This window comes from Chlamydotis macqueenii, chromosome 3, assembly GCF_036417535.1.
Source record: "Chlamydotis macqueenii isolate bChlMac1 chromosome 3, bChlMac1.mat, whole genome shotgun sequence".
Taxonomy (NCBI): domain Eukaryota; kingdom Metazoa; phylum Chordata; class Aves; order Otidiformes; family Otididae; genus Chlamydotis; species Chlamydotis macqueenii.
In genome coordinates this window covers 27,123,324-27,149,075 of record NC_141558.1, presented here as the reverse complement: position 1 = coordinate 27,149,075, position 25,752 = coordinate 27,123,324, and the positions used below count along the sequence as shown (strand labels likewise).

At 40.3% G+C, this 25,752-nt stretch overlaps 1 protein-coding gene across 4 annotated transcripts in view; it reads left to right on the top strand.

Moving 5' to 3' along the window:
- Positions 1–25,752, top strand: part of DST (dystonin) — a 310,564-nt gene that overhangs the window by 221,524 nt on the left and 63,288 nt on the right. For all 4 annotated transcript variants that reach the window (XM_086743267.1, XM_086743270.1, XM_086743269.1 and 1 more), the window contains 10 exons: positions 177–239; positions 1,219–1,454; positions 3,152–3,281; positions 4,855–5,054; positions 6,493–6,988; positions 7,944–9,418; positions 19,055–19,216; positions 20,359–20,529; positions 21,790–21,956; positions 25,410–25,569. In XM_086743267.1, the coding sequence (XP_086599393.1) occupies positions 177–239; positions 1,219–1,454; positions 3,152–3,281; positions 4,855–5,054; positions 6,493–6,988; positions 7,944–9,418; positions 19,055–19,216; positions 20,359–20,529; positions 21,790–21,956; positions 25,410–25,569 (3,260 nt within the window). The remainder of the gene's footprint in view (positions 1–176; positions 240–1,218; positions 1,455–3,151; positions 3,282–4,854; positions 5,055–6,492; positions 6,989–7,943; positions 9,419–19,054; positions 19,217–20,358; positions 20,530–21,789; positions 21,957–25,409; positions 25,570–25,752) is intronic.

The window sequence follows — 25,752 nt, the reverse complement described above, 5'->3', positions numbered from 1 at the left end:
ACAACCTTAAAATACTTTAAATAAAATCTTTGCTGTTGCAAGGTTAGCATTCAGGTATTTCTTTAATGTTACAATGAGAGCTATGTATCATGCTGTTTTTAAGAGGAAATGCAGTGCTGGGTTTTTGGTGGAAAAGGCCCAGATAAGTGTGGGACTTCATCTCTCTTAATCCATAGGTGGCACAATGTTAAATGGTGAAGGAGAAGCTCCAGGAACTCAGGATATCCTGAAAAATAAAGGTCAGTAAAAATTTCAGGATGTGATAAAGAAATGTACTTGCCAATTACTGTTAAATATGTAAGTATTTTTTAAATGTGGTGCTGTCACTACTAGACTTTCACATCACCATCACATAAAGCAACTATATTGACTAGGGCGTGACACTAAAATTAACTGTGAAAACACCTACCTTCAATATTTTATTTGAAGACAAATAAAATCTGGCTGTGTTTTCTGAATCAGTATATACTTATGTAAATGTATACAAGGATACCTATTTTAATATCATGCATGGCTTTTGAGAAAATTCTAATACACGTGTCTGTGGTTTGAAAATTTTAACACCTAGCAGCATTCACAACACACACATAAACATACATATACAGACACTCATTTTACATACATTTGTATCACTATATGTGACCAACCCCTCTACAAAAACAAAGGAACTTACACAGGCACTTTATATACGCTTACAGATTGCTGCGTACCACATCTTGAGTCTGCCATGTCCATTCTCCTAAACTGTAGTCTATTTAGTAGACAGTCTGCCTATCGTGCTCTTTCAGTGACAAAAGACATTTATAATGGTAGATGAATGTGAGCAAAATATTATTGCAGTGATGTTAGGCTGTCATGTAAGTAACTGAACTGTAGTCCATTATGTTCAACTCTTTGTCATGGAATTGTTGCTTAAAATACTAAAATAACAATGAGTAGAAAGATTGAAAGGTATTCGTGTACCCGTGTGCATTACAGTAATGATTTCTGTAAAATGTGAAGGTCTTGCAAATAGGAACTTATATTAGGTCATTCAGATGTAGTGTTACCCCATTTGGAGTGATTTGGAAATAACTCTTAACATGTTCAGCAACTTCTTATTTGGGGGACTATTGGCTATTGTAACTCAGAGTACTGTTCAGAAGTCCTTGAAGTTTAAATGTTGTTTGAATGGCTTGTAACATCTAACATAGTCTTTCCGCATCTCTCCTTTTGCAGAACTGACAGCTGTTCAACAAGCCATGTCTGATGTAAATCACAGTTATGAAGATTTGGGAGTTTTATTGAAGGAAAAGATTTCAGAACTAGAAAGTATGCTTTCAAAAATGCAAAATATTCAGGAAGAATCGACCTCAATGATGCAGTGGTTGCAAAAAATGGACAAAACTGCGTCAGATTGGGAAGCTGCTCCAACTGATAGTGAAGCAGTTAAATCCCAAGTTGAGCAACATAAGGTACTTGGTGCCTTCAAAAAAAACCTCTTTCTTACAGTTATTGGACAAATCCTATTTGAACAACCGACATAGACTAGCTTAATGTTGCAGAGAGTATTTGAATGATCCTAGTAAGCATGCCAGTCAGGCTTAGAGGAAATCTGGCAAACTGTGTCAGTGGAGTAAAAGGAGCGCTGTGTCAGAGAGTTGTTGTGCAGGTCAGAAAATAATAATTTTGGTGGCCAGTTTAAATAAGTGAGCCTATATTGATTAAACAATAAACTTTTTTTTAATCTCCTTAGAGATGTATACATAAATCTCTCTCCTTAGAGATTTATAGAGAGAGAGGTTTAGAGATACATACTGGACTGCTTGTAAGATCTGAAGGGCTGTACCTATCCAAAAGCTGTTTCTGCAGCTGCTGGTTCACTGACACTCCACAGACCCCCTGGTCTCTGCAGCTGCAGCGGCTTATGTCTGTTCCACGGCAGTATTTCTCTTCAGCAGCCATGTCATGCTTGTTAAGTCATATAGCTGCACAACAGTCTGCTACCCTCTTTTTAATTGATATGAGAAAACCACTGTATCAGCAGTAAGCTGCTGTCCTGTTTCAGCATTGGAGACATATGCTTCTCTAGCAGTGAAAGACAATACTTACACATGTAAATGCTCATGTATAAAGGGAAACGTAATGGATAGGCAAAATTCTTTCCTTGCGTGTGATTGTGGATAAACAAGGACAGAATTGGATTCAGTTGAGGTTCTTTTATATTTGGAGCGTCACCCTTAAACAGCTACTAACTTTCCTCAGACTTTGATAACATTCAGTCCTAAAACTCAGCCTAAATGTGGAAGAAAACTAGCTTCTTAGTTTTTAACAGAGAGTGTACAAAGCTAAAGTGACCACCTTACGCTCGGTATAGTAATAGAAGAGTATTCACAGATAGTTGGAAAACTGAGCGAGTGCTCAGGCAAGAGTCATCCTTCTGATGCAGTTGGACCTTTTATTAAAAGTTCTAAATCAAGCACAGTTTGTTCTGTGTTTATTTTAGTGGGGTTTGAATAATTAAAATACAGCTCCATGGGGCAAGCTTTGTTACTTAAGAATATTAATGTAAGAGCCCTTTCCCAGGCGTATAAGGACTGTTCACCTCTGTAAGAACAGCATTAATTAGGAGTTGCTGGGGCATCCCAGTCTCGTGCTAGGCCTACACTTTAAGCTATGGTGCTCTTAAAACTATAGTTCTAGATGATCTACAAGAAGTAGTCTGTCTGTCATAGCAGGACTTCCATTGAGGTAAATGGGGCCACACCAAGCGCGCCTCTGTTGGTGCTAGCTGGGTTATTTCCACTGTGACCTGTACTGTGCATTAGTCAGTCTGCCTTCTGTACAAGAACAGATTCCAAGTCTATGTGAATATGATGGGACCTAGTGGATCTTATTTATCTGAATTTGTCTAGTTTGATCACTTATTCAAATTAAACAATAATTGTTATTATTAATATAATTTAAATCTGTCAGGTTATCTCTTCCAAAAAAAATTGAGCAGCAACATATGCCATTATAAAGTATTTAGAGATTCACAGCAGAAAAGTAGTATACAAGTGTTAGACATTTATTGTTTATCTTCATGCTTTGCATCTCAGTGTTATGGACTTCAAACTTTACCATTGTTCTTTAGTCTCTCATTTATTTATTTAATCACTTGAATTTGCAGCTTTTTGAAAATGAATTAAAGCAAAGTGCGAATAAAGTACAGGAACTAAAGGACAAAGTGACAGAGCTGTTGGAGAAGAACCCCGACTCCCCTGAGGCACCCAAGTGGAGACAAATGTTGGATAAAATAGGTACTTCAGTAAAGCTGTATTATAGCTCAGACTGATCTGGAAGTTGTTTTATTAGGAGTTTTTTAATGTATTAGCAATCACCAGTATTTTTAATATCTTGCTTCCTCCTGCCCCTTAAATTTTGTCGGAATAGTTATTTTCACATTCCCTTTATGAGAGTATAGATTTGGAGTAGTTCCACTGGTGTCCATGGGCTTTGAATTTCTATCAGTGCAATTGAGAGAGGCTTGACTTTCTGTTTGAGAGGGCTTTGTCTTTTTCAAACAACGTGCAGCTAAAACTGCTGCATCAGTTACTGCTCCAGATACATATGTTGTTGTTCTTACAAAATATAACAAATTAAGTTAATTCCAATTTCATGTAAAGAACAGTTTGAGTTGTTGGTAATGCTCTTCTGCATGTTTTTTTCGCATGCACTAATGGCTTTTGTAATTTTGTGGTTGTGGTGGCTTTTTGCCATTTTCTAAAACTGAATCCATATTTAAAAAAAAAAAAAAATTAGAACTGACCATGTTTGGACAATAGATTTTGAGATACTGCTATGCATAATTGTCATGAGCTTTTAAAAACTCTTGTTAGGTTTGTCATATTTTAAATAAATCCTAGGTCAGTCATATTTCATACTGATAGGCATTTCTTTACACCAACAGTAATTTTAAAGTTGAGAATTTTTCCAATCTGTCCTGTTTGTAAGTGAAACTGAAAAGTTTATGTAGCAGATAAGGTCTCCAAGAGAACTTGACTAGTGCTGAAAGGGAATTAATACAGAATGAGCAGAGGTCAAAGAGAGTGAAGTGGCAGAAGAAACTGAAAAAATGCGGGTGAAATTCAGGGACAAGGAGAGTTGCTGACTGAGCAAGCACTGACAGTATCATAAAGGGAAGGGGGAAGTTACGAGACCATAAGACTCAATGGCTGCTCTGGAAGCCACTTCCTGCAAATGGAAGAGACCATAGATTGGTCTAGGTGTGAACCTAAGCTTACACAGCACTTGTGAAATACCTGTGTGCAGAAGTATTCTCATTGCCTGTCATTAGATACCTGGTTTAGAGGTCTAACTGAGGCAGTTAATCTCCACAGATTCCTAATACAAACACGTGGAAGAGGTGTGTTCCGTCAGAGGGCTGTTCAGAGTAGAAGCCTAAATTAGGTCTTCTGCTCACCCTTGGAAAGGCGTCTGTTTCTTTTTTACTGAATAAGCAGGAAGATTTGTCTATCTAAATCAGGCACCTCAGTTATAACAGTACAGCCCTGTGGCTTTTACGTCATTTGAGACTGAAGCCTGAATTTGGTGGTATTTCATTTAGTAATATTCTAATCCAATTTTATTACATGATGTATATTCATTGCTCTAAAAATTCTGCACGTGGCCGTGCTAAACTGCAGACCTTCATCCAAATGTATATGGATCTGACTGTTAAAAGATGTGTTTGCTGAGTCACTGCAATAAGGCATCTGGAGTTAATCAGCAAGAAGCCTTATTAGAGAGCTCTGTTTATGTTTCATATAGTCTGCTATGTGACAGCCCATCTGCTAGAGTGTGCATGCAATATGTTGATGTTATCATTGTTAGATTCCAAATGGAAAGAGCTCAATCAGGTTACATCTGAGAGACAACAAAAACTGGAGGAGTCTTCAAATTACCTGACCCAGTTCCAGACAGCAGAAGCTCAGCTAAAGCACTGGCTTGTGGAGAAGGAGCTAATGGTCAGCGTGCTGGGACCGCTGTCGATTGATCCCAATATGTTGAATACACAAAAGCAGCAGGTTCAGGTGAGTAGTGCCAACATGCATTATTGATTTAAGTTTCTTCTGCTTTTTTGCTATTAGCAAAGTACTATTTTGCATCTATCTAGAGTACAGCACAGTTAGTATGAGCCATTACAATATCAGCTTAAGTCATACTTGACAACAGTAATTACAAGACAAAATTACTATAAGAGTGAAGAGAGATCAGAACAGCTGAAGGAAAAAAAATGTTGAGAAACCGATCCTGATACTGAACATTGTTTTTGTTTTGGCTATACTGTGGTTTCTCTGTAGTCGAATGAAAATGTTTCTTTGAAGATTTATTAATTTGAGTGTGTATGTAACATTTTATGGTCAGTTCTCATACACAGTCTATGCTGTAGAACTAGCTTTTTGAGATTTTATTCACTTGACTGTGCCAGTAGCTAATAAAAATATGGAGGCAAGTGAAATGCAGTACTGTGAATAGATATGGGGCCAGGAGCATGAAAGGCAAAAGAAAAAGTAAAATGAAAAAGTGGAGTAGTTTACTTACAGAAATACTACAGATAAAAGAAACAAAAGTTAAAACAAAGATGCAGAAACTAAAAAATTTAATTTCCAACATTTCTATTGCTGCCAGTAATTTTAAACTGTGATGAGAAGTAACATTTTTATTTTGCAAAAATATTATTAAAGCTATCATATTAATATTGATTAAAATTAAGTGTTTAAAACATGAACTATGTTCTAATACTATGTGAAAATGACTTAATATTGGTTTGTAAGTGCTTCAGAAATCTAGACAGCCAGCATAAGGCTGTCATATATCACTTAACAGTCCTTAAAAGTGAAACCTAATTGACTTAAAAAGAAAGGGTAGGGAATGTTCTGTAAAATAAAACCATGATATTTGTCCCTTCTTTTCCAAGCACTGTGACTTACTGTCAAAAAAAAAAAAAACCAACCAACCCAAAACTGGGAACCAGTGATATAAACTTTAAAGGTCTTACAGTACACATTCAGTCATTTTGTGAATTATCCAAATATTCTCTGTGCTATAATAATACATTGCAATATTATGTCAAAATACACCTTCTTTGAAGTTCTATCTTAAGACAAATAGTGAAACTGCCTAAGAAAGAAGACATGGCTTGAAATTAAACAATGATTATTTTACTTGGTACGGTTACTTAATTGCTGTAGTATTAACAGAATTCATTGTTTACTTGTATCTGTTGATTGAATTTCCATTAGATCATGTGTAAATTAACCTTATTTTTTCTAATTCTTTGATGTAAATCCTTGGAAGCAACACAGTTTATGTGTAGACGACGCAATTATTCCACTGTCTTTTAAACTCGGAGATTGATTACTCCATAAGAGAGCTTAGCTGCAACAAATTCTGCATGATTTTTGTCAGAAGCACTTTGCTTCTTTGTTTCATGAGGTAAATGCTTTTAAAAATTTTCTTTCTTCCCAGATTCTGCTCAAAGAGTTTGATACCAGAAAGCCACAATATGAGCAGTTAACTATGGCTGGTGAAGGAATTCTGAAGAGACCTGGTGAACATCTACCCTCCCATGAAATTGTAAAAGGGCAACTGGCAGCTGTGGCACAAAAATGGGACAGTCTAACTGGCCAACTGAGGAACAGATGTGACCGAATTGACCAAGCCATTGTAAAAAGCACAGAGTATCAAAGTCTACTCAGAAGTCTGTCTGATAAGCTAAGTGCCTTGGATAGCAAACTAAGCAGCAGCTTGGCTGTGAGTACACAACCCGATGCTGTGAAACAACAACTGGAAATTGCCAGAGAAATGAAGGAGGAAATAGAACAGGAAATGAAGAATATAAATGCAGCTCAAGCTCTTTGTGAAGAGCTGTCATCACTGGTTGGAGAAGAGTATTTGAAAGCAGAACTTACGAGACAATTAGATGGCATCTTAAAATTGTTTAAGGATATTGAGCAAAAATCAGGTTAGTGCTTATTTAAAGAAAAATAGTAACTAAGGCATAAAGCAAAGCATCATAGTCTCATTTGTCTTTATAGAGATGTTGAGTGAGCTGAGCCTAATGCCAGTTCTCTGTCCAGTCCAACCCCCAGGCAGTTGTACATTAGTATTTAGGAGAGTCCCCATACCTTGGAAAGGTAAAAACAATACTTGGGATCTCTAGTGGACAGTTTGGGAGAGAATTTGAAGCACAATAGCAGGGCTCCGTTTCTCATCTCTTCCTTCAGGTGTGTCTTTACTGAATTGAAATACCAAAAAGAGGATGCTGTTCATTGAGCTACCTAACTGCATAGGTGCACAGTGTAAGCCAAAATTGTAATTTTTATGCATGCACCAGTTAATGGCTTGGTGAAATGCAGTGGTAATTGTATAAAACTGCCTATGACAGAAGGGGGCTGGTAGTCTGCAGCCTTCTCTTACCCTGTGAACAACAGAACTGAGGAAGTAATACGCTGCAAGCGTACTTTGTTCTCCCTAACAGCATCAGTTTTAGCTTTTTACTTTCCTCTGGACATGAGGAACTTCAAAGGATCTCCCTAAGAACAAATATTGCCAGCAGGCCATGAGGTAGACACTGCTAGGCTAGATTACTTGCTGTGCCTACACTTCGTAATACCATGCAACACAACTGTGTGATTTTTACTCCCAAAATCTGCCTAAATGGGATTCATGTAGACACAGATTGGCTAAGCTCACCCTATTTGATTAATGTCCAAATGCCTTCACTGCTCTGCTGTAGTACAGGCACAAGTCTGTCCCTTGCAAGAAACTTGGTTGTCTTTCAGTCAAACACCAGATGCTAAGGACCAGCTTTCCTTACATTAATGATTGTTCATAATAGAATCAATATTAATTGTTATTTTTTCACTGAATACTAGCAGGTCTGATAATGAACCTCTGTGTTCTCTTCTTTTTTGTAGATAACCATGTTCAGCAGCTTCAGTCAGCGTATGCCACTTCTCATCAGTTCCAGCAAATGTCTAAGGACTTTCAGGCCTGGCTAGGCAAAAAGAAGGAAGAGCTGAACCAGGCTCGTCCTGTATCAGCCAAACTTGATACCTTGCAATCACTGATTGAAGAACAGAAAGATTTTAAGAAGACCATGACTGATCAGATTAGTTCGTATGAAAGAATTGTTGCAGAAGGAGAAAGTATCTTACAGAAGACTCAAGGAGCTGACAAAGCAGCATTACAATCCCAAATTGCCACGCTCAGAAGCAACTGGGATGAAATGAACAAGCAGGTAAAAGAAAGGCAAGATAAATTAACAGATTGTCTGGAGAAAGCCCTCAAATACAAGCAGCACGTAGAAAATCTGCAGCCATGGATAGAGAAGTGCCAAAGCAACCTGTGTGAATTAAAAGTTAGCATAAACCCTGTTGAAATAGAGAATTCTATTGTTCAGGTGAGGGCCTGGCAGAAGGACCTGGATAAACACCATGGGATGGTGGAGTTATTAAATAATACTGCTGAAAGTTTGCTCAGTGCAAGTCAAACAGATAAAGAAATTGTTCAAGAAGAAACTAAGGTGCTGAATCGGAAAGTGAATGTGGTCACTGAACAATTACACAAGAAGAAAGAGTGCTTGGAAATTATGGCACAGAGGCTGAAAGAGTTTCAGGAATCATCCAAGGAAACTGAAAAACAGCTTCAGATTGCCAAAGAGCATCTGGAAGCTCACGACTCACTTGGACCTCAGTCGTTCAGTAACAAACACCTAACGATGATGCAGGCCCAGCAGAAAGCCTTGCAAGCTTTAAAGCCTCATGTTGATTTAGCAAAAAAGCTTGCCCAAGACCTGGTGGTAGAAGCTTCTGATTCAGCAGGTGTTTCTGACCTTTTGCTCCAAGCTGAATCTTTAGAGCGAGAATACATTGCAGTGAACCAGCAGGTTGAAGACAGGTGCTCATTCTTAGAGACAAAACTTCAGGGAATTGGCCATTTCCAAAACAGCATCCGAGAGATGTTTTCTCAGTTTGCAGAGTTTGATGATGAACTTGATAGTATGGCTCCAGCGGGGAGAGATCTCAAGGTACTGCAATCACAGAGAGAGGACATAAAACGTTTCCTGAAAAAGCTGGAGGATCTTATATTGAATAATGAAAATGCTAATAAAAATTGTAAAATTATGCTAGCCACAGAAGCTGAAGCTTCTCCTGATCTTGTTGGTGTAAAACGAGACTTGGAAGCTTTAAATAAACAGTGCAACAAGCTACTAGACAGAGCAAAAGCGAGGGAAGATCAAGTGGAGGGTACTATTAGCCGTGTTGAGGAGTTTTACAGTAAGCTAAAAGAATTTTCCAGTCTGCTTGGGAGAGCCGAAGAACACGAAGAGTCACAAGGTCCTGTTGGAATGGAAACAGAGACTATTAATCAGCAGCTGAATACGTTTAAGGTAGGAAGATTTCTTTCTTACTACTATAAAGTATTTTCCTCAATGCAATTTTATTAAATATCATTGTGAAAGGGATTGGTTAAGCGCAGACCATGGAGGAGTCTTGTTTCACAGCAGTCAGTTCTACTTGTATGCTTTTTTATCTCTTTTGAATGGGCTGTCTTGTCATGCTCCAGAGAATCTTTCCTTTGCTACAGCTTGGCAGACATTGGTAACTTTGCACCCCAGCTCACAGCTCCAGCACCCCAGTTTCGTCTTCACCTCTCTTCACGATCTTGTTTCCTTACGCAATCAGTCTACCTTTCCTATTTTTGAGAACTGTGTATTGTCTCTATTCTGACGTCCATGTATTACACAGACTTTCTTCTTCACTGTGGTGTGAGTTTTAGACTCCAGTGTTTGCATACCAGCCCATATTTGCCCAGAGTAGTTTAGGGTTTTTCACATGGGTTTATGTTTCAGCATACGTAGGTTTAAGAACCTACCTTTTGCCATTTTCTGTTCTGATACACTGTTCAGTTTTACCTCACTGAATTCCACTCTTATGTAGAAACACCCTAGTAAGAAGAAATAAAGTAAAATAACCCCCATTTTGTATTGGGAACTTACTATAGCATGGTTATCCAAAATGCATGGTAGAGCTTCTGTGTGTAGCTTTTTTAATATGCCAGTTAGCAATCCCTGTCCAGCCCAAAAAAAATGCATTGCAGTGATAGCGGGTGTTAATTGTGCTTTGATGCTGAAATGAAGTACAAGTACCTCCTTGTTTTATGTTACAATAAATGAATTTCCAGCGCTCGCTGGAAAGATTTATAAATCCTACAGATGTAAGCAGTGCTTAAAAAAGATCATAAATCTCCTAACGGCTCTATATTCACACTGAATATTCTGTGCTGCTTTGGTCTCATTTCAACCTAATATTGATTCAAATGTTTGTATGACTTGTACATTAGTTCACAGTTAATCATAAAACCGAACCTTCATGACAGCATTTGATAAACCATGCTGGTAAAAAGATGACCTGGGGAAAAAGTCATTACATGCTTTGCCCAACAGAGGGTGCGTTTCGCTTGTTTAACCTAAACTGCGTTAGAGAGGGAAGCTGAATCTCAAAACTTTAATCTGGGAATTTCAGATGCAAGTTACTCTGAGTTTTGATGATCTTTCAGAATGCATAAATAGAGAAAAAAATCTTGAACAAATAGTTACATTATGAGGAGATTCCATTACACTGGGAGGATTAAAATTGTATGCCAATCTGTCCTATCTCAATTTAAAAGAGAAAAAAAATGGCTTTTCTTCTTCTTTGTATATGGTTAGTAAAACACTTTGGATATTGGAAAATAGCAAAAGCTCCTGCTATGATTGCTCTTTCTTACGCTAACTGTGTAGGATTTTAATTGTAGCCAATTTGTGATATCTGATTTTACCACATTTCTTGCATTTTCAAACACTAGGTGCAGTGTCAGGTCTTTGTTTGTCTCTCTCTCTGGCTACAAAGAACAGTGCTTTTAGGGGGAAGCAGCCTGATAGACAAACAGTAGAAGAATCCAGTTCTCTGTCTCAGTGTTGTTCCTCATTAGGGCGTTGGACAAAGGCATTGGACAAGAGACAGCCATTGTACAATTCAGGAGTGAGAGCCTTCTCTGGTCTGTGCGCACCTGTGGGGAGATAGTGTCCCCGCAAGAAAAGAGCTTGTATGGTAAAGACCAAAAAACCTGGAGACGTGTAAAGGAAAACAATGGTAGTAATATGTTTATATCCAGAAATCGACTCCAGGATTGTATTTATAAGCTCAGAAATGTGTTTTGTTCGAAGCAACTATTTTAGGCCATGCTTTTGCTTGCGGTTGAAAACACAATGCCATTGTGAGGCAGGAGGTGAAACAGGAGGTGAAAAATGATTAAAAGGTGAAGGGGCTGTTTAAATAAGTGAAGAGCAAATGCAGGAATAAAGAAGCAAAATGGGGACCCTTTGAAGAAAGGAAATAGGAAGACTGGAATGGGAAATTTTGCTAGGTGAGAGTGCTAGGTAGCAAAGGGATACTGATAGCAGGAGGATCAGGATCAACAATTACTCTTCTAAAACTCAGTGTGAAGTGCTACCAGGGCACAGCAAATTACAGTAGGTAATGTACCTCTTCATACTCTTTACCCTTCCAGAGAGCAGTTTTACCTGAGGCAGCAAACTGTAGGGAGACTGGCTCACACAAATCCTGCTTCACTCGCGGTGTGTTTGCTCACGTTTGTGCACGTACGCAAACACAACCTGAAAATGTGGCTGTGGCCACAAGTCTAGCTCCTTAGGCTTTAGCTTCTGTGGTCAAGTACAATCAGCTTCTCTTCTTCAAGAGTTATAAGCAAAAGAGTTGTTCTTTGATAGATTTACTCACATGAGATCTTCACTCTCTTCAGGGAAGGATCTCGTGTAATGGGCTAGAGGTGGTTTTTGTGGTTTGACCAATTTTTATGTGCAAAGAGGTAGAGCTTTGTGCATCTTCTTGGCATGACATTAAAATGCATAGTTATTTGAAAAAAAAATAAACAGGCTTTGAGTTGTGTTTATATATATAAAAATATATATACACACACATAACAGAGACTTGTTTTATTTATATTCCTTCTTTGTAATCTACTTATTCCAATCAGTATAGAGTGTTAAATTGAAAGTACTTATTGTCACTGTTAAACTATATTTATTTACAATGCAGATGTAAAATTTGCTTTCTATAAATGAAAATCTCCAGTGGGGTTCATTTGAAAGTAGAACCATGACTTACTTTCTAAAGTACTCCAGGAAGAGTATAATCAAATGAAGAATTTGTCTTAATTAATATAAAAGACACAAAATTAATTACTAATTAACTCAGCTTTGTTAGACATTTTTCCCCCAAAGTCTGTACGCAGTGCATAGATTGGTACTAAAAGGAAATTTTAGTAAATTAGGTCTATTAAGGTACACTGAGTCTGCTACCATTCTTCAAAAGCAAAACACAAAAGAATTGTGCAGATGGGTTGAACTGAACCTCCTGGGTTTGGGTAGCCACACCGTGCTAGGGTATTTGGGGTAGGAGCAGTATTTGCAGCTAGTTTCTCTCTAAAATAGAGAGAGGAAAAAACCCAGCAACTGAATTATTTTACTTCTTACCTTTGCGCAATTCTTTGTACTGCCATTAAAGGGCATTTTTCATAGTAAAACCGACGTGGCAGTGTTACAGCTTTCATCAATATATGGTTCATTTGATTTTTGCTTTTATTTTTGGAACAAAAGTAGATGTAGTCGTTAGAGGTTGCCTTCTAATTAGACTTTATGGGAATTTTTAGCTAGCCTGAGTACTCCTGCCAATGAGCTTGAACTAAGATTTTAATTGGCTTATGGTAGTTCTGAAGAGGATGTCTGTCCTCTGATTTTCACTTTGAAGGCAGATAATGTTGAAAGAATAATCAGAGGTTTCTCTTTATGCTCAGTAAGAAACTGAAAGTGTCGCATTTCCCGTGCAGTGGTTTACAAACCCTGGAATAAGATACTAACCTTCCTTGGGATTTACTACAGTTAGGGTCTCTGTTGAAAAACAAAGGTAAAATAAATAACAGTTGCAATTTTTTTTTTAAGTATTGCATTTGAAAGTGACTAATGTATCATATGAAAATCTTCAGTAGATATGGTGGAAAATGGCAAAATATTTAAAAAATGCTAATAAAATCATTTTGCTGTTGAACAAATACAGACAATTTTCGGTTATATACTTCCCCTAAAAAATGGTGTAGCACTCTTTGAATACAGTAAGGAGCTGTTTGTGGGCATTTTGGGTGAGAATAAACCATGGATGACAGGACCTCCAGAAATGCTTTTCTGATCTTTACTGTTATAGTATATATTCTCAACTAGAGAATCCAGAGGTGAGTATCTGTTTGGTGTAATTTTCATGTTATGGCTGCTCACTGGAGAGGAGAAAGGGAGAATTTGTCTTGCATGACTTTAGTACTTTGATATGTAGCTGGCTGTATATCAAGTACATCAATAAACAAGAAGTGTGGTGTGTTTGTATGTCTTGCGTACAGTCTATTCTGCTTGCTGCTTAACACAGAAAGCTCCAGCTGATGGTGGTTAATGCCGTATGTTAAGTTTTAACACTAAGTGCCATATGCTGTCCTTAAACTGAGGTCTGAATTATCACTGCCGCACCAGCAGTGCAGGTCTCTGGTCGTTAGGGGTACGGTTTCTACCGGAGCAGAGCAGTTTGGTCATGACAGCTTCTCCTGTCCTGTTGGCGACTTACCTGTGAGTCTCCCAACCCTTCACCTACATGATGATGAGCTAAAAGTGTAGGTGCAAAGTGTTGAACGGTATTTAAAAGATGTAAATGTCCAAAACCTGAATCTTTGTCCTGTTAGGCTGGTTTTGTGCTGCTCTGAGTACCACCTATTTTAATGTTTCTTTCGGTGGGAGCAGGGTGGCTCGGTGCTGCCATATTCCTGGGAGCACTGTCAGCCAACATTGCCCTAAGCTGCTGCTGCAGAGCCAGGAACCTGAGTGAAGGGAATCAGAACTGGGCTAAGTGTCTCTCTGCCTGTCAAGACATTGACTATTCTCAAATCTGATCACTGAAGACGAGTTTGGGGGATTTTTTTTTTTTTAATAATACACAGGGAAACTGTCAATTTAACTTTGGTGTGGAAGTGCCCATTTAAATGGCGGCTCTGTCGGACGGGGTGATGGGGTGCAGACGGTGGTTAAAAGCAACGCGTATGGATGCCAAGATTTCTCTCGGGCAGGCGAGCCGAGCCGGCCGGCGCAGTGTCGCTTCACCTGCCCGAGGCTCGCCCCGCCTGCCCTCCCAGCCCGGGGCACTCCGGGCCGGCCAGCACCGTGCCTCCGCCGAGGCGTGCGCCATGTCACCGCCTCGCCGGCGGCCGGGCCTCCCGCCGCGGCCCGCCCCGCCGCACGGCACCGGCGGAACAAGGAGCGAGCAGTAGTACAGGGGCGGGGTGGTGGTGTGGGGGGGAGTCCCCAGAGCGGGTGGGCCGGTAGCAGATGCGGCCCGAAGAGCGAAACGGGGCGGTTCTCAGAGCGCAGCGGCGGGAGGAAGCGGGGCGAGCCGGAGGGCTGGGCGGCGGCGCTCGCTGAGGGGGGTTTCCCGCCTCCCCCGCCGCCTTGGCAGCCGCGCCTGGGGAAGGAGGAGGAAGGAGCGAGGGCAGCTGCCGCTCGCAGTCGGGACCCGCCGTGCCTTCGGGGGGACGCGCCACGCGTGCCCTGCTCCGCAGTTGCCTTAAACAGCTCTCCGGGATGGCATTGGGAGAATCAGTCTAAAAAGCGTTTGTTTTCCGACTGTCTGGTCGAAGGACGCCTTGGCTTGGCTGCCTGAAAGTGATGTTTTCCTGTGGGACTTGTGGAAGCACCACGGACGAGCCTGGTACAAGAAGAGGATAAGCTGCCTTTCTGATCAAGGTTATTTATAGCTACTGCCAAAAAAGTAAAGGGCTGGTTTATTATTCTTACTGTTCTGGATTTAACTTATTTCCCCCCCCCCCCGCCCCTCCAAGATTTCCTCCGTGCCTTGGTCTGGACCGTACACAGCCACTGTGGATTCCGTCTTTTTAAGCTGCCGCACCATGTTTTATTTATAAAGGAGATGGGACTCTGCAAACCAGTTAAATGGATTACACCTACAGAAGATAATGTGCTGCCTTCTGCAACCCTTGTTCATTTGGAAGGCTTAATCGGGGAGATTTCAGATTCAGATTCTGACCTGGAAAAATAAATGAAGCCTTCCACATGGAGTGTTTGAAATATTTGAGCCACTGCTGGTTTTTGCTATACTTTGTTTTTCTGTGACATTGGAAGATTTCTGTTACTTTCTTACTGAAGCACTTTATATTTTAGAGGGGGGAAAAAAAACCTCACATCCAGGTAAAGTTGCACTGATGCGCTGATTATGAATGACCTCAGCCACCTCATAAGTTATGTATGTTTTATATCGATGCATCTTGTGCTAAGGGCAAATTTACTGTAATTCTTCAGAGCGCTAGTGTTTTTTAAATGTTTCCCCTGTATCCATGAAAACAGAGGCATAGTGGTGTACTGGTGCGAATACTTTCAGGATGGGGAAGCCTCTTAGCAGGCCAGACTGTCTACGTCAGAATCCTCCGTGTGTTGGCAAAGGGGAAGAAGATGAAGATCTAAATATTGAGGACTGCTACGTTCCCCAGCGGTCCATTTATGACACCGTGCGGCTGAATGAACAGATCGATTCTGGCTCCAAGGGCAGCCTCTCCTCAAGGCATTTCACGGACCGCACCTTACCCTACAGTCACAGGACACTGGACATCGGCACTTTGTGCTCCAACGGTGCCCTTACTTCTTCCAGTGTTTTTGAGCTCCGAAGCCGTGATGCTAACAAGTTAGATGAAAAAATGATCTTTGATGCTCTCAAACTGAACAGTGACATAATTCGGACAGCTGGATTACCCAAAGCAAAGTCTCACACCGAAAAGAAGGAGCATAGGCGATCGTGGAGAATGTTTGTTCCACCCAACTTTTCAGATTACACAAATAAAAGTGAATGCTCCTTTAATGAAACTACTGATATGTCAGATACAGCTAAATCGGGCACATGCAAATGGGGTACGAGTTCTCTTACCTCGGAAGAGGATGATTCTGGTTTATGCAGCCCTCCAACAGAAAGGGAAGAAAAACAAGATACACTGTTAGCAGGGGAGCAAGCTCAAATACGAAGTTTATCTTCTGCAGAAGATATCCATGCAGTAGGTCAGTTCAGACCATATTTCCCAGCAATTTGCAGAGAGCAGCAAACCCCACTGCTTGCAAGCAGTACTGTCCCTGTCAAAGAAAGCTGCAGATTGACTTTGTGTGACACTTTACCCTCTGGAAAAGTGAAACAAAGGAATGCACAGACATGTGAGAGTGATCAGGAAGAGATGGGAGGGGAATACTCTCAATTACAAGGTTTCAAAGAGAAAGCTCTGTCACATGAAGTTCCTCTTCTAACTGATGGAAGAAGTATTTCCCTTGAAAAAAATGAAGTGGAAAATGGATATGAAGTTCATGAAAAAATTAAAACACGAGTCACACCAGTAGAGGAGGATTATGTGGATGATGCACCTCACCATGTAGATGTTTATTATGCAAATATTGCTGTAAATTCTAGTGACTGTGATTTAGCAAGATACGAGATTTTATCTGATACAGAGGAATCCAGTATAGCATGTACAGGCTCAGATGAAACGGCATTTTCTGTTCAACAGCTTGAATTAGATAATACTGTAAACTGTCCAAAAGCTATCCCAGGGAGAAATAAGGGCAATATCTGGACTACTGGCATCCAAGAAACCTTGGATACAGTCTGCAATGGCCTGTTGTCTAACAAGGTAATTTAAAAAATAAAAAAATCCATAGATTTGTGAAATAGTTGTAATGCAGCCTTAAAGGTATTTGTTTAAAGCTTTCTTTAAGTTTTGTTGTCGTCGCAAAAATGTCTTTTTTTTTTTTTTTTAATTGTTATTAGTTTGGCAGATGCAGTAATCAGTGTCGTTTGCATAGCACACAGGAGATGTCCAAAGTAGGTGAGGCGATCACTTTAGGGAATGAATTCGGGGCCAGTTCCCAGAGGGGTGATTCCTTCCAGCTGTGCGGGGCTGGCTTATTTATTGCCCAGCTGCTGCCCGTTACTTCCGAAGTGGGGGTGCCGCCTCCTCCCCCACCCTCCCACCCCACCCGTGTTGGTGCTGGGGCCGGAGCGTGGTTACCGGCTGTGCGGCCGGTACGGCCCGGGCTGCCCTCGCTCGCCGAGGTATGAGCAACGCTGCCGGGTCGTTGGGGTTTGCAAGGCCGGGGGATTAAAGGCTCCACCGCCCCTTCCGAAAGCCGCCTTTGGCTTTTGCCTGCCAGAAAGCCGATCCGATGTGATGGCAGTGTTTTACAAGCGCCGGATCTTGCCGCGCTGTGCGAGTGAGGGATGAGGTAAGAGAGTAAGAAGTGAAGCTTTGTCATAAGGAAAGGGTGTTTGTCGGGTCTGTAATTTTTTTTTTTTTTCTTCCCACTCTGGTTGAAATCTGAGATACTTCAAGCTTTGTTGCTAAGTTGTTCTGGTAAACTTTGGCCTCGGCAATAATTGTAATTTATTTTAAGCTTCTCTCTGCAAAGAATGCCTGTGTTTTTAAAGGGCAGATTGTGGAGATCAGTCCTCTCTGTGGTAGGACGTTGCTCTTGAAAGATGAGGCTTTATGGCACATAAAAGAAGAATTTGTTATTGATTCTGTGTGGAAATATTATTCTGCCTCCTCCCTACCCTACAGTCAAGAAAAACACAAGCATTTTCCATTTTCTGGGAGCAGCCAGCTGGTTGCACTCTCTTAAGTTTTCATGTGACCACAGTCTTAGAGTTTTTCAGGTTGGGGTTTTTTTTTATGTCCATAGGAACAAAATTCATTAATTTATTTTGCCCCTCGCGTTCAGGGTAGCTGCTCTAGCTTCTCGATTGACTCATCAAGCTGGTGGAAGCGTGCTCAGCCACCCGAGGTCTGCTGCTTTAAAAGCCATCGCTTGCCACGCTGTGTTTGGTGCAACAGAGGAGTCACTGGTCACCCTGCTTTTCAGGGTGCTGAGAAAGGTTGCTTTGAATGCACGAAGTGTACACCAACACGGCTACTGAATGCTGCTATAGAGATAGCAGGATTTCGGGTCAAAAGTTGAGCATTCTTTAGCATTGTTTATTCATTGGTTATTTTTCACTGGCCTGTGTAATTAATTCAGGGGCTTCGGGCCATTTTCTGATCTCATTGACACTGGTGTCGGTGCAGCCCAATGCAGCTGAATTCAAATGGAGATTTACATTGCTATTGCTAATGGTAATAATCTGGCTCTGAAAAAGCTTAAATACTTGAAAGAGCGAAATAAAGCAAACAGAAAACTGCTCCAATTGCTGTTTGGGTACGGTCAAAGCCCTAGCAATTTGCAAGGGTATCCCTCTGAAAGAAAACCCATTCTCCTGGGCGTCTGCTGGGATACTGTTTCAGCAGCATCTGTAGTGCCTCCTCCTCGCTTGTTAGCATTATGCTCTCCCCAAAACTACCTTAAAATATCTCTTCCTTCACTGCTTCTTTAATTTAAAACTTCTGCTTTTATCCTAATTTGGAAAAAAATGCCCAGTTGTCTCTCTTGGGGGGTGTGTGTGTATTTATTTATTTGAGGACAACTTAACAGTCCTTCTGTGACATTTTTTTTTGGTAGATTTTGTAGATAGATAGATAATTAAACAGATAAATGACTTTCTCCAGTCTTGAATTTTTTCCTCTATCAGAAGTTCATTTTTTTTTTTTTTTTTTTCCCCCCCAAACTTTCCCATCTTCTCTCTCTCTCTCCCCCTCTTTCCTTCCTGTCTAAAGCTGCTCATGGGAAATGTACAGCATTTTTCCCTCTATGGTGTGTTGCATTTACTCTGTTTAGATTTATTATTTTTTTTTTAGGAAGTTGCTGATGCAGAGCGGTTTCCTTTCTTCTAGACACTTATTTTCAGCATTTTTTTTTTGTTGTTGTTGCATACTATGTTGTAAACACCAGTTGTGTTTTGTGTTAGAAGATACAATGTTTCATGTGTGTCTTGGATTTCAACTCCAGGTTTTCCAGAAAGAAGAAATTGAACCCCTGCAAGTAAAACAACAGGAAGTAAACTGGTTGGGTCAAGGCCTCATTCAAAGTGCTGCTAAATGTACCAACACAGAAAACCTTGAACATGACCTTGAAGATGTCAACACCCGATGGAAGACTCTTAATAAGAAGGTTATTATTTTGTATACTGTTCTACTTCTGTTGTGTTCTGCTTCTTGATGATTTGCTTGCTGACATCTTTCAAAATACAGGAAATTAAATATTCACTAAGAATATGAATTATATTACTTTACACAGTCACTTTGTTGGTAATTCTGAGGATAAGATTTATATCACTAGTAGCCAGAGGTATCACTATCATTTGTAAGGTTTTGTCAAACCTTCTGTAGAACTTTCCGGGATTTTTATTCAGGACAGACTCCTTTAGGACTATGTGTTCCTTCCTGCTTAAGCAGAGCAGGGAAGTCTGATAACTCAATCAAAGAGGCTGGAGTTATGGCACGTTCATGGGAAAGGTAGCTATGTCATCTGCAGCCAGCGACTTTCAAGTACTTGTTCTTCAGTGTTTGTTCATGTGTTTTTTTCACTCAGTTGCCTTTGTTCACTTACACTGTTGCACCTGTGCAGTGCACAGAGAAGTGATACAGTCCAGCTTTGTGTGACTGGTGGCATGTTTCATTTATAACACCTGGAGGATTGTATTACTTGAGACATCAAAAGGTACTACTGCTTTGAAAAATTGGCTGTAGATATTTTTGTGTGCTTTTGAAGAGCCCTCTTGCAGCAGTAGCTGCTGTTGGAAAATGGAAAGGGTGGGAAGTAGAAATGGCGCTCATTTTCCTCCACTCCTCTTCCTGAAGGAGTGATGCAGCAGAACCACAGACACCTATGGTTCACCTTTTTGCCTTCTTCTTCCCTACTTTCTCTTCCCTTTGAAGAGTTTATTGCCTCTTATTAGGAGTTGCCCCTTTGGGTTCCTGGCTCGGTCTTTCTCTAAGGAAAATAAAAACCACCTGGAACACAAACATCCTGTCAGTATACTTCATAATACTATAGCTATATGAAACACAAGTATCTATTGTAAGATACTGTTAGAGCAGTCTCATTTACTGGGAGTCAATCTCTTCTTTTCATTGGATGTCTGTAGCCCCAAGAAATTAATGCTAATTTGTGCCATAGTGCTGTTCTGAATAGCTATTAAAATGAGAGTATTTGTTAGGGATATTGCCAGATTTCCTACAGATTTTGGCTACTTATTTCACAGAAATAAGAAGAGAAGGTGACTACAGTCTAATCCTCTACCTTTTTTTCAGGTTGCCCAGCGTGCTGCACAGTTGCAGGAAGCCTTGCTTCACTGTGGGAGATTTCAGGATGCCCTTGAATCTCTGCTTAGCTGGCTCATTGATACAGAAGACCTTGTGGCTAATCAGAAACCACCATCTGCTGAGTTCAAAGTTGTGAAGGCCCAAATACAAGAACAGAAAGTAAGTGGAATGCGTTCAGAATCTTTCTCCTTCCACTGCATCAGTGAGAATAAATTCCCAGTCTTTGGCAAAGCATAAAATCTGTTCAGGTGTATTGTATTACATTGAAGTGTGCTGTGGAGCCATCTGTTCCATAGTTGAGAACCTGTCCAGGGTTGGGAGAAGTGCTTCTCTTCTGGGATATAAAACAAAGAGTGACACTGTGCAGTCTGAGCTCTGGTTAGAGTTATTAACACTATCTGGAAAGGGTTGTTAAAGGTCCACTGGAAAAAGAGAAATCATGAAATCCAGTGTTTGAGCATTTGAAAAGTAGGAAGTAAAAACTAGTAAATTTTCATTGTAGTAATTCCAACGTAATATTGCAGGTTATGAACTTAAGTACTTGGCTCTTGATCCTGATTGTAATCTGATCGTTGTTGATAATTAGTGGGAATGCTGTTTGGAAGTGGCCTGTGTTAATGTAGAAGCACTACACTGTTGTCAACTTGTGCAAATTTTCATCATGTTTATAGAAAAAAGAACCATAATGTAGCTCATGAAATATACAGTCCATGCAGTTGGACTGTGTGGCCCTCTGCCACCCAGAGATTTAATACAAAGTTCTGGTCAATACAGGTTGTCGTGCTGGGATATTGGCAGAGGCACAATGTTAATGTTTCCAAAGGCAACTAGAGAATGGAGGATTTTAGACTGAGATGTGTTTTATTCTTCACAGAGAAGTTAATTTACTGGACGAGATCAGTGAACTCAGTTGTGTCTCAAACAAGTAATGGGTCAATTATATAATAATTTTTATATGTATTTTCCTGTCTCTCTGTATAATCAGAATTATCATTGCGTTGACAAATCTAGAAGGGCATGCGGCTTCCTCAGAAGTGTTCCTATCAAATGCATCAGATACTCTACATAGCTTGTTTCCCTCAATGGTATTAAATAGAACTCTTCCCTCTGTAAGTTTACTCTTTGGACTGCAACATGTCTTTACCCCATAGAAACCAAGGAAGTTGTTTTGGCTTGGTGAGGCTCTGCTGTTCATAGCAAAACAGTTGAGAAACTAAAATGAGCATGTGTTGGGGCCAGGACAGGCAGGTGGGTGTGTCGTGTGTCTTTGATTAGCATTATTCACGCTTTCATCAAAGTATAGGCATTGCTTTTTCTTTTACCTTAACAAGTTTTCAAAAAATCTAGCTCCTTCTGGTTTTACATTTGTGTTATTACAATGTTTCTTAATAACCTGGTGCGTGATTGCTTTCTCTGTAGCTTCTCCAGAGGTTGCTGGATGACCGCAAGCCTACTGTTGAGGTAATCAAGCGTGAAGGGGAGAAAATTGCAGAGTCAGCAGAACCTGCTGATAGAGTGAAAATCTTGAAGCAGTTGAGTTTCCTGGATAGTCGATGGGATGCATTGCTCAGTAAAGCTGAAACAAGGTATTTTAAATTCTTTCATAGATTTGAAAAATGTAGACATAGCATTTGATAGATGATTAGAAGCAGCATGTGGAACTCTATAGTGTGAAATCTTGAAAGTACTATCATTCTTGTTTTTACATTACATTATTTCGTCTTGATGTTGATATAATAGGTCCTCTGAAAGAAAAGTGGAGAGAAGTGACTTGAACAGACCAAAAAAAGTTTAGCCTGAGATGCTACAGTCTTCTAGGATTACCTGCATATGTATCTTCTGAATATTTTTTTTTATCTGTTGGTTCATTAGAATGCAAGTTTTTTGGTGCAAGAACCTGTTTTGCATAGAATCAAGTGCAAATTTTACACTTAATAAATAACAGTGGTGTTCCCTTGGAACTTAAAATCCTGGCAGAGGGAGCCCTCAATTCTTCTTCCCTTTTTTTGTTTGGTGTCATTCATATAATTAGTTTTTACAGCTTAGAGATTCTCCTGTTGTCAGTTGCTGATGTACTTGTGCAAGGTGCTGAACTCCCTTACTTGTTGAGAAGAAAAAGGGCCATCAAACTCTGTAGACATTGCAGTCCAAGTTCCAATTAAAAAAACCCAAACAAAACAACAACAAAACAAACCCCAAAAACTCTCAAAAACATACATGCAGATTTATGAGTTGCTGTCAATGTATAAAATACCTGGAAAGTTATGAACTGTAAAGTGTCTTTGAAGAAATCTGTGCTGAAAGGGTTGCTGAACGTGTTTTCTGGGTGGAGATTTGAAAAATGACAGTCTTGTTCAGAGTAGAGAGAAGAAGAGTATGCATAAAAGATGGCCTGAAAAAGGCATATAATTGAGAACAAGAAGGGACTTGGAAAGTTGAAGAAAAGGAATTTAAGTGAACAGTGAAGCTTTACAGTGAAGAACAAATGGATGTGTTGGGATTTGTGCACTTAAGGTAGCATTGAACTCACCTCTGTTTTCTCCTACTTCTTCTGGTAGCCTCTCTTTAGTTCCTTTACTCTGAACCTCTTGTTACCTCATACTAATAATATGATTATTTAATTAGTACAGTCAACCACTAATAGACCATTATTTCCTTCTTTCTTTTCTTTTTTTTTTAATTGAAGGAATCTGACTCATTAGCTGGAGTAAATGTTAATGCCATATTTAATTTAATATTATTCTCCCAGTCTGGTGATATTGGTCAGTCTCTAGAAATGGAGGTTTCATAGAATCGTACAGTCTTTAAGGTTGGGAGACCTCCAAGATCATCAAGTCCAGCTATCAACCTAACACCACCATGCCTACTAAACCGTGCCACATCTACACATTTTTTTAATGCCTCCAGGGATGGTGACTCCATCACTTCCTTGGGCAGCCTGTTCCAGTGCCTGACCACTCTTTCAGTACAGAAGTGTTTCCTAATATCCAACCTAAACCTCCCTTGCTGCAACTTGAGGCCATTTCCTCTTGCCCTATCACAAGTTATTTGGGAGAAGAGACCAACACCTGCCTCCCTACAACCTCCTTTCAGGTAGTTGTAGAGAGCAATGAGGTCTCCTCTCAGCCTTCTCTTCTGCAAACTAGACAATCCCAGTTCCTGCAGCTGCTCCTCATAAGACTTGTGCTTTAGACCCCTCACCAGCTTCATTGCCCTTCTCTGGATGTGCTCCAGCAACTCAATGACCGTCTTGCACTGAGAGGGGCCCCAAACTGAACACAGTATTTGAGATGTGGCCTCATCAGTGCCTACTACAGGGGCACGATCACTTCCCTGCTCCTGCTGGCCACACTATTTCTGACACAAGCCAGGATACTGTTGGCTTTCTTGGGCACACTGCTGGCTCGTGTTCAGCCAGCTGTCTACCAGCACCTCCAGGTCTCTTTCTGCTGGGCAGCTTTTTAGCCACTCTTCCCCAAGCCTGTAGTGTTGCATGGGGTTGTTGTGACCCAAGTGCAGAACCCAGCACTTGGCCTTGTTGAACCTCGCACAATTCACTTCAGCCCATTGGTCTAGCCTGTCCAGGTCATTCCACAGAGTCTTCCTACCCTTGAGCAGATCGACACTCCTGCCCAATTTGGTGTCATCTGCAAACTTAGTGAGGGAGCACTCCATCCCCTCATCCAGATCACTGATAAAGATATTAAGCAAGACTGAGCCCTGGGGAACACTGCTCGTGACTGGCTGCCAAGTGGATTTAACTCCATTCAGCACAACTCTCTGGATTCGGCCATCCAGCCAGTTTTTAATGCATTTCAGGGTACACCTGTCCAAGCCATGAGCCACCAACTTCTCTAGGAGAATGCTGTGGGAGACAGTGTCAAAGGCTTTGCTAAAGTCCAGGTAGATAACATGCACAGCCTTTCCATCATCTACTGGGTCACATGGTCATAGAGGAGATCAGGTTGGTCAAGCAGGAGCTGCCATTCATGAACCCATGCTGGTTGGGCCTGATCCCGTGGTTGTCCTGCACGTACCAGGTGAGCGCACTCAAGATGAACCACTCCATAATTTTCCCTGGCACCGAGGTCAGGCTGACGGGCCTGTAGTTCCCCAGGTCCTCCTTCTGGCCCTTCTTGTAGATGGGCGTCACATTGGCAATTTGAGGATGATTTTATGTAGAGTACTTCACTGGAGTGTTCTGTAGCTAAGTGTGTCAAGTCTACCTTCTTTATAAGTCTTGGGAAGCATTTATAAACATAGCTTTTGTCTGGCATGAGGTTCCCATTTGAAAGACAGTATTCCAATGTTTTTCACATAGGGTAGATCTCTCCTAAAAATCTTCTTGCATGGAATTTGCTCAGCAGTGGTTGTAGAGAAGAGCCTTATCTGAAATATAATAATCTGAAACAGAAATGTTTTAAATACTGCTTTTGTATTTTGGAGGTTAAGTCTATGCTTTGTTAACATTGTCTCACTAACTTCATTGAGAGCTTTTATCCAGAACAAGAGACGCAAAAGTAGAGCCAAATAGTTCTGTTCACATCATTGAACAAATGTTTAAAGATATTTTACAGCGCTGAGGAAGCATGACAATATGTTCTGGTTCAGTAAAGCCTTTGCCTAATTTTAAAACATGTATAATAGCCAAGGGACTGTAACTTTATCCTTAAAGACAGCTAGAAACTTGAGAACTATCCTAATTGGGTATAAAACAATGTTTTACTGAATTGAGTGCTAGATTATTTTTAGCAAAAAGTATATGAATAAAGTGATATTCTTTTTATTTGCAAAACTTGCATATTAGCAAAAAGTTTTAAATAGCTTCGGAGGTGTTTCTTTAAAATTTTATTTAATTTTTACTTGGTTTTCATTGAGTATCATGGATATATTTTTATTTCATTTGGTGACTGGTTTCTACCATAAGAATTTTTTTTTTTTTTTTTTTTTTTTTTGCGAAGGATTCAAGGGTCTTTTATTTAACTATTTCACACTTACTTCATCAAAAAAAAATAACCTTTCTCTTGACATGCTGATAGGAACCGTCAGTTGGAAGGCATCTCGGTGGTGGCGCAGCAGTTCCATGAGGCTCTGGAGCCACTGGTGGAGTGGCTGACCGCCACAGAGAAGAGGCTTGCAAATGCAGAACCCATTGGAACGCAGGCCGCCAAACTGCAGCAGCAAATTTCTGAGCATAAAGTAAGATACAAACTGCACACTTGCTTGTGTCTTTCTTCTTAGATGCTTCTGTAAAGTACAACACAACTGGCAAAGCTGTTGCGGTGTACCTATGTTTTACCATACTGAAATTTTTTTCTGTAATTTGAGTTTTATATATTTATGTTGGCAATTATGTCTTTTTCATTCAGTTTTTATTGAGTT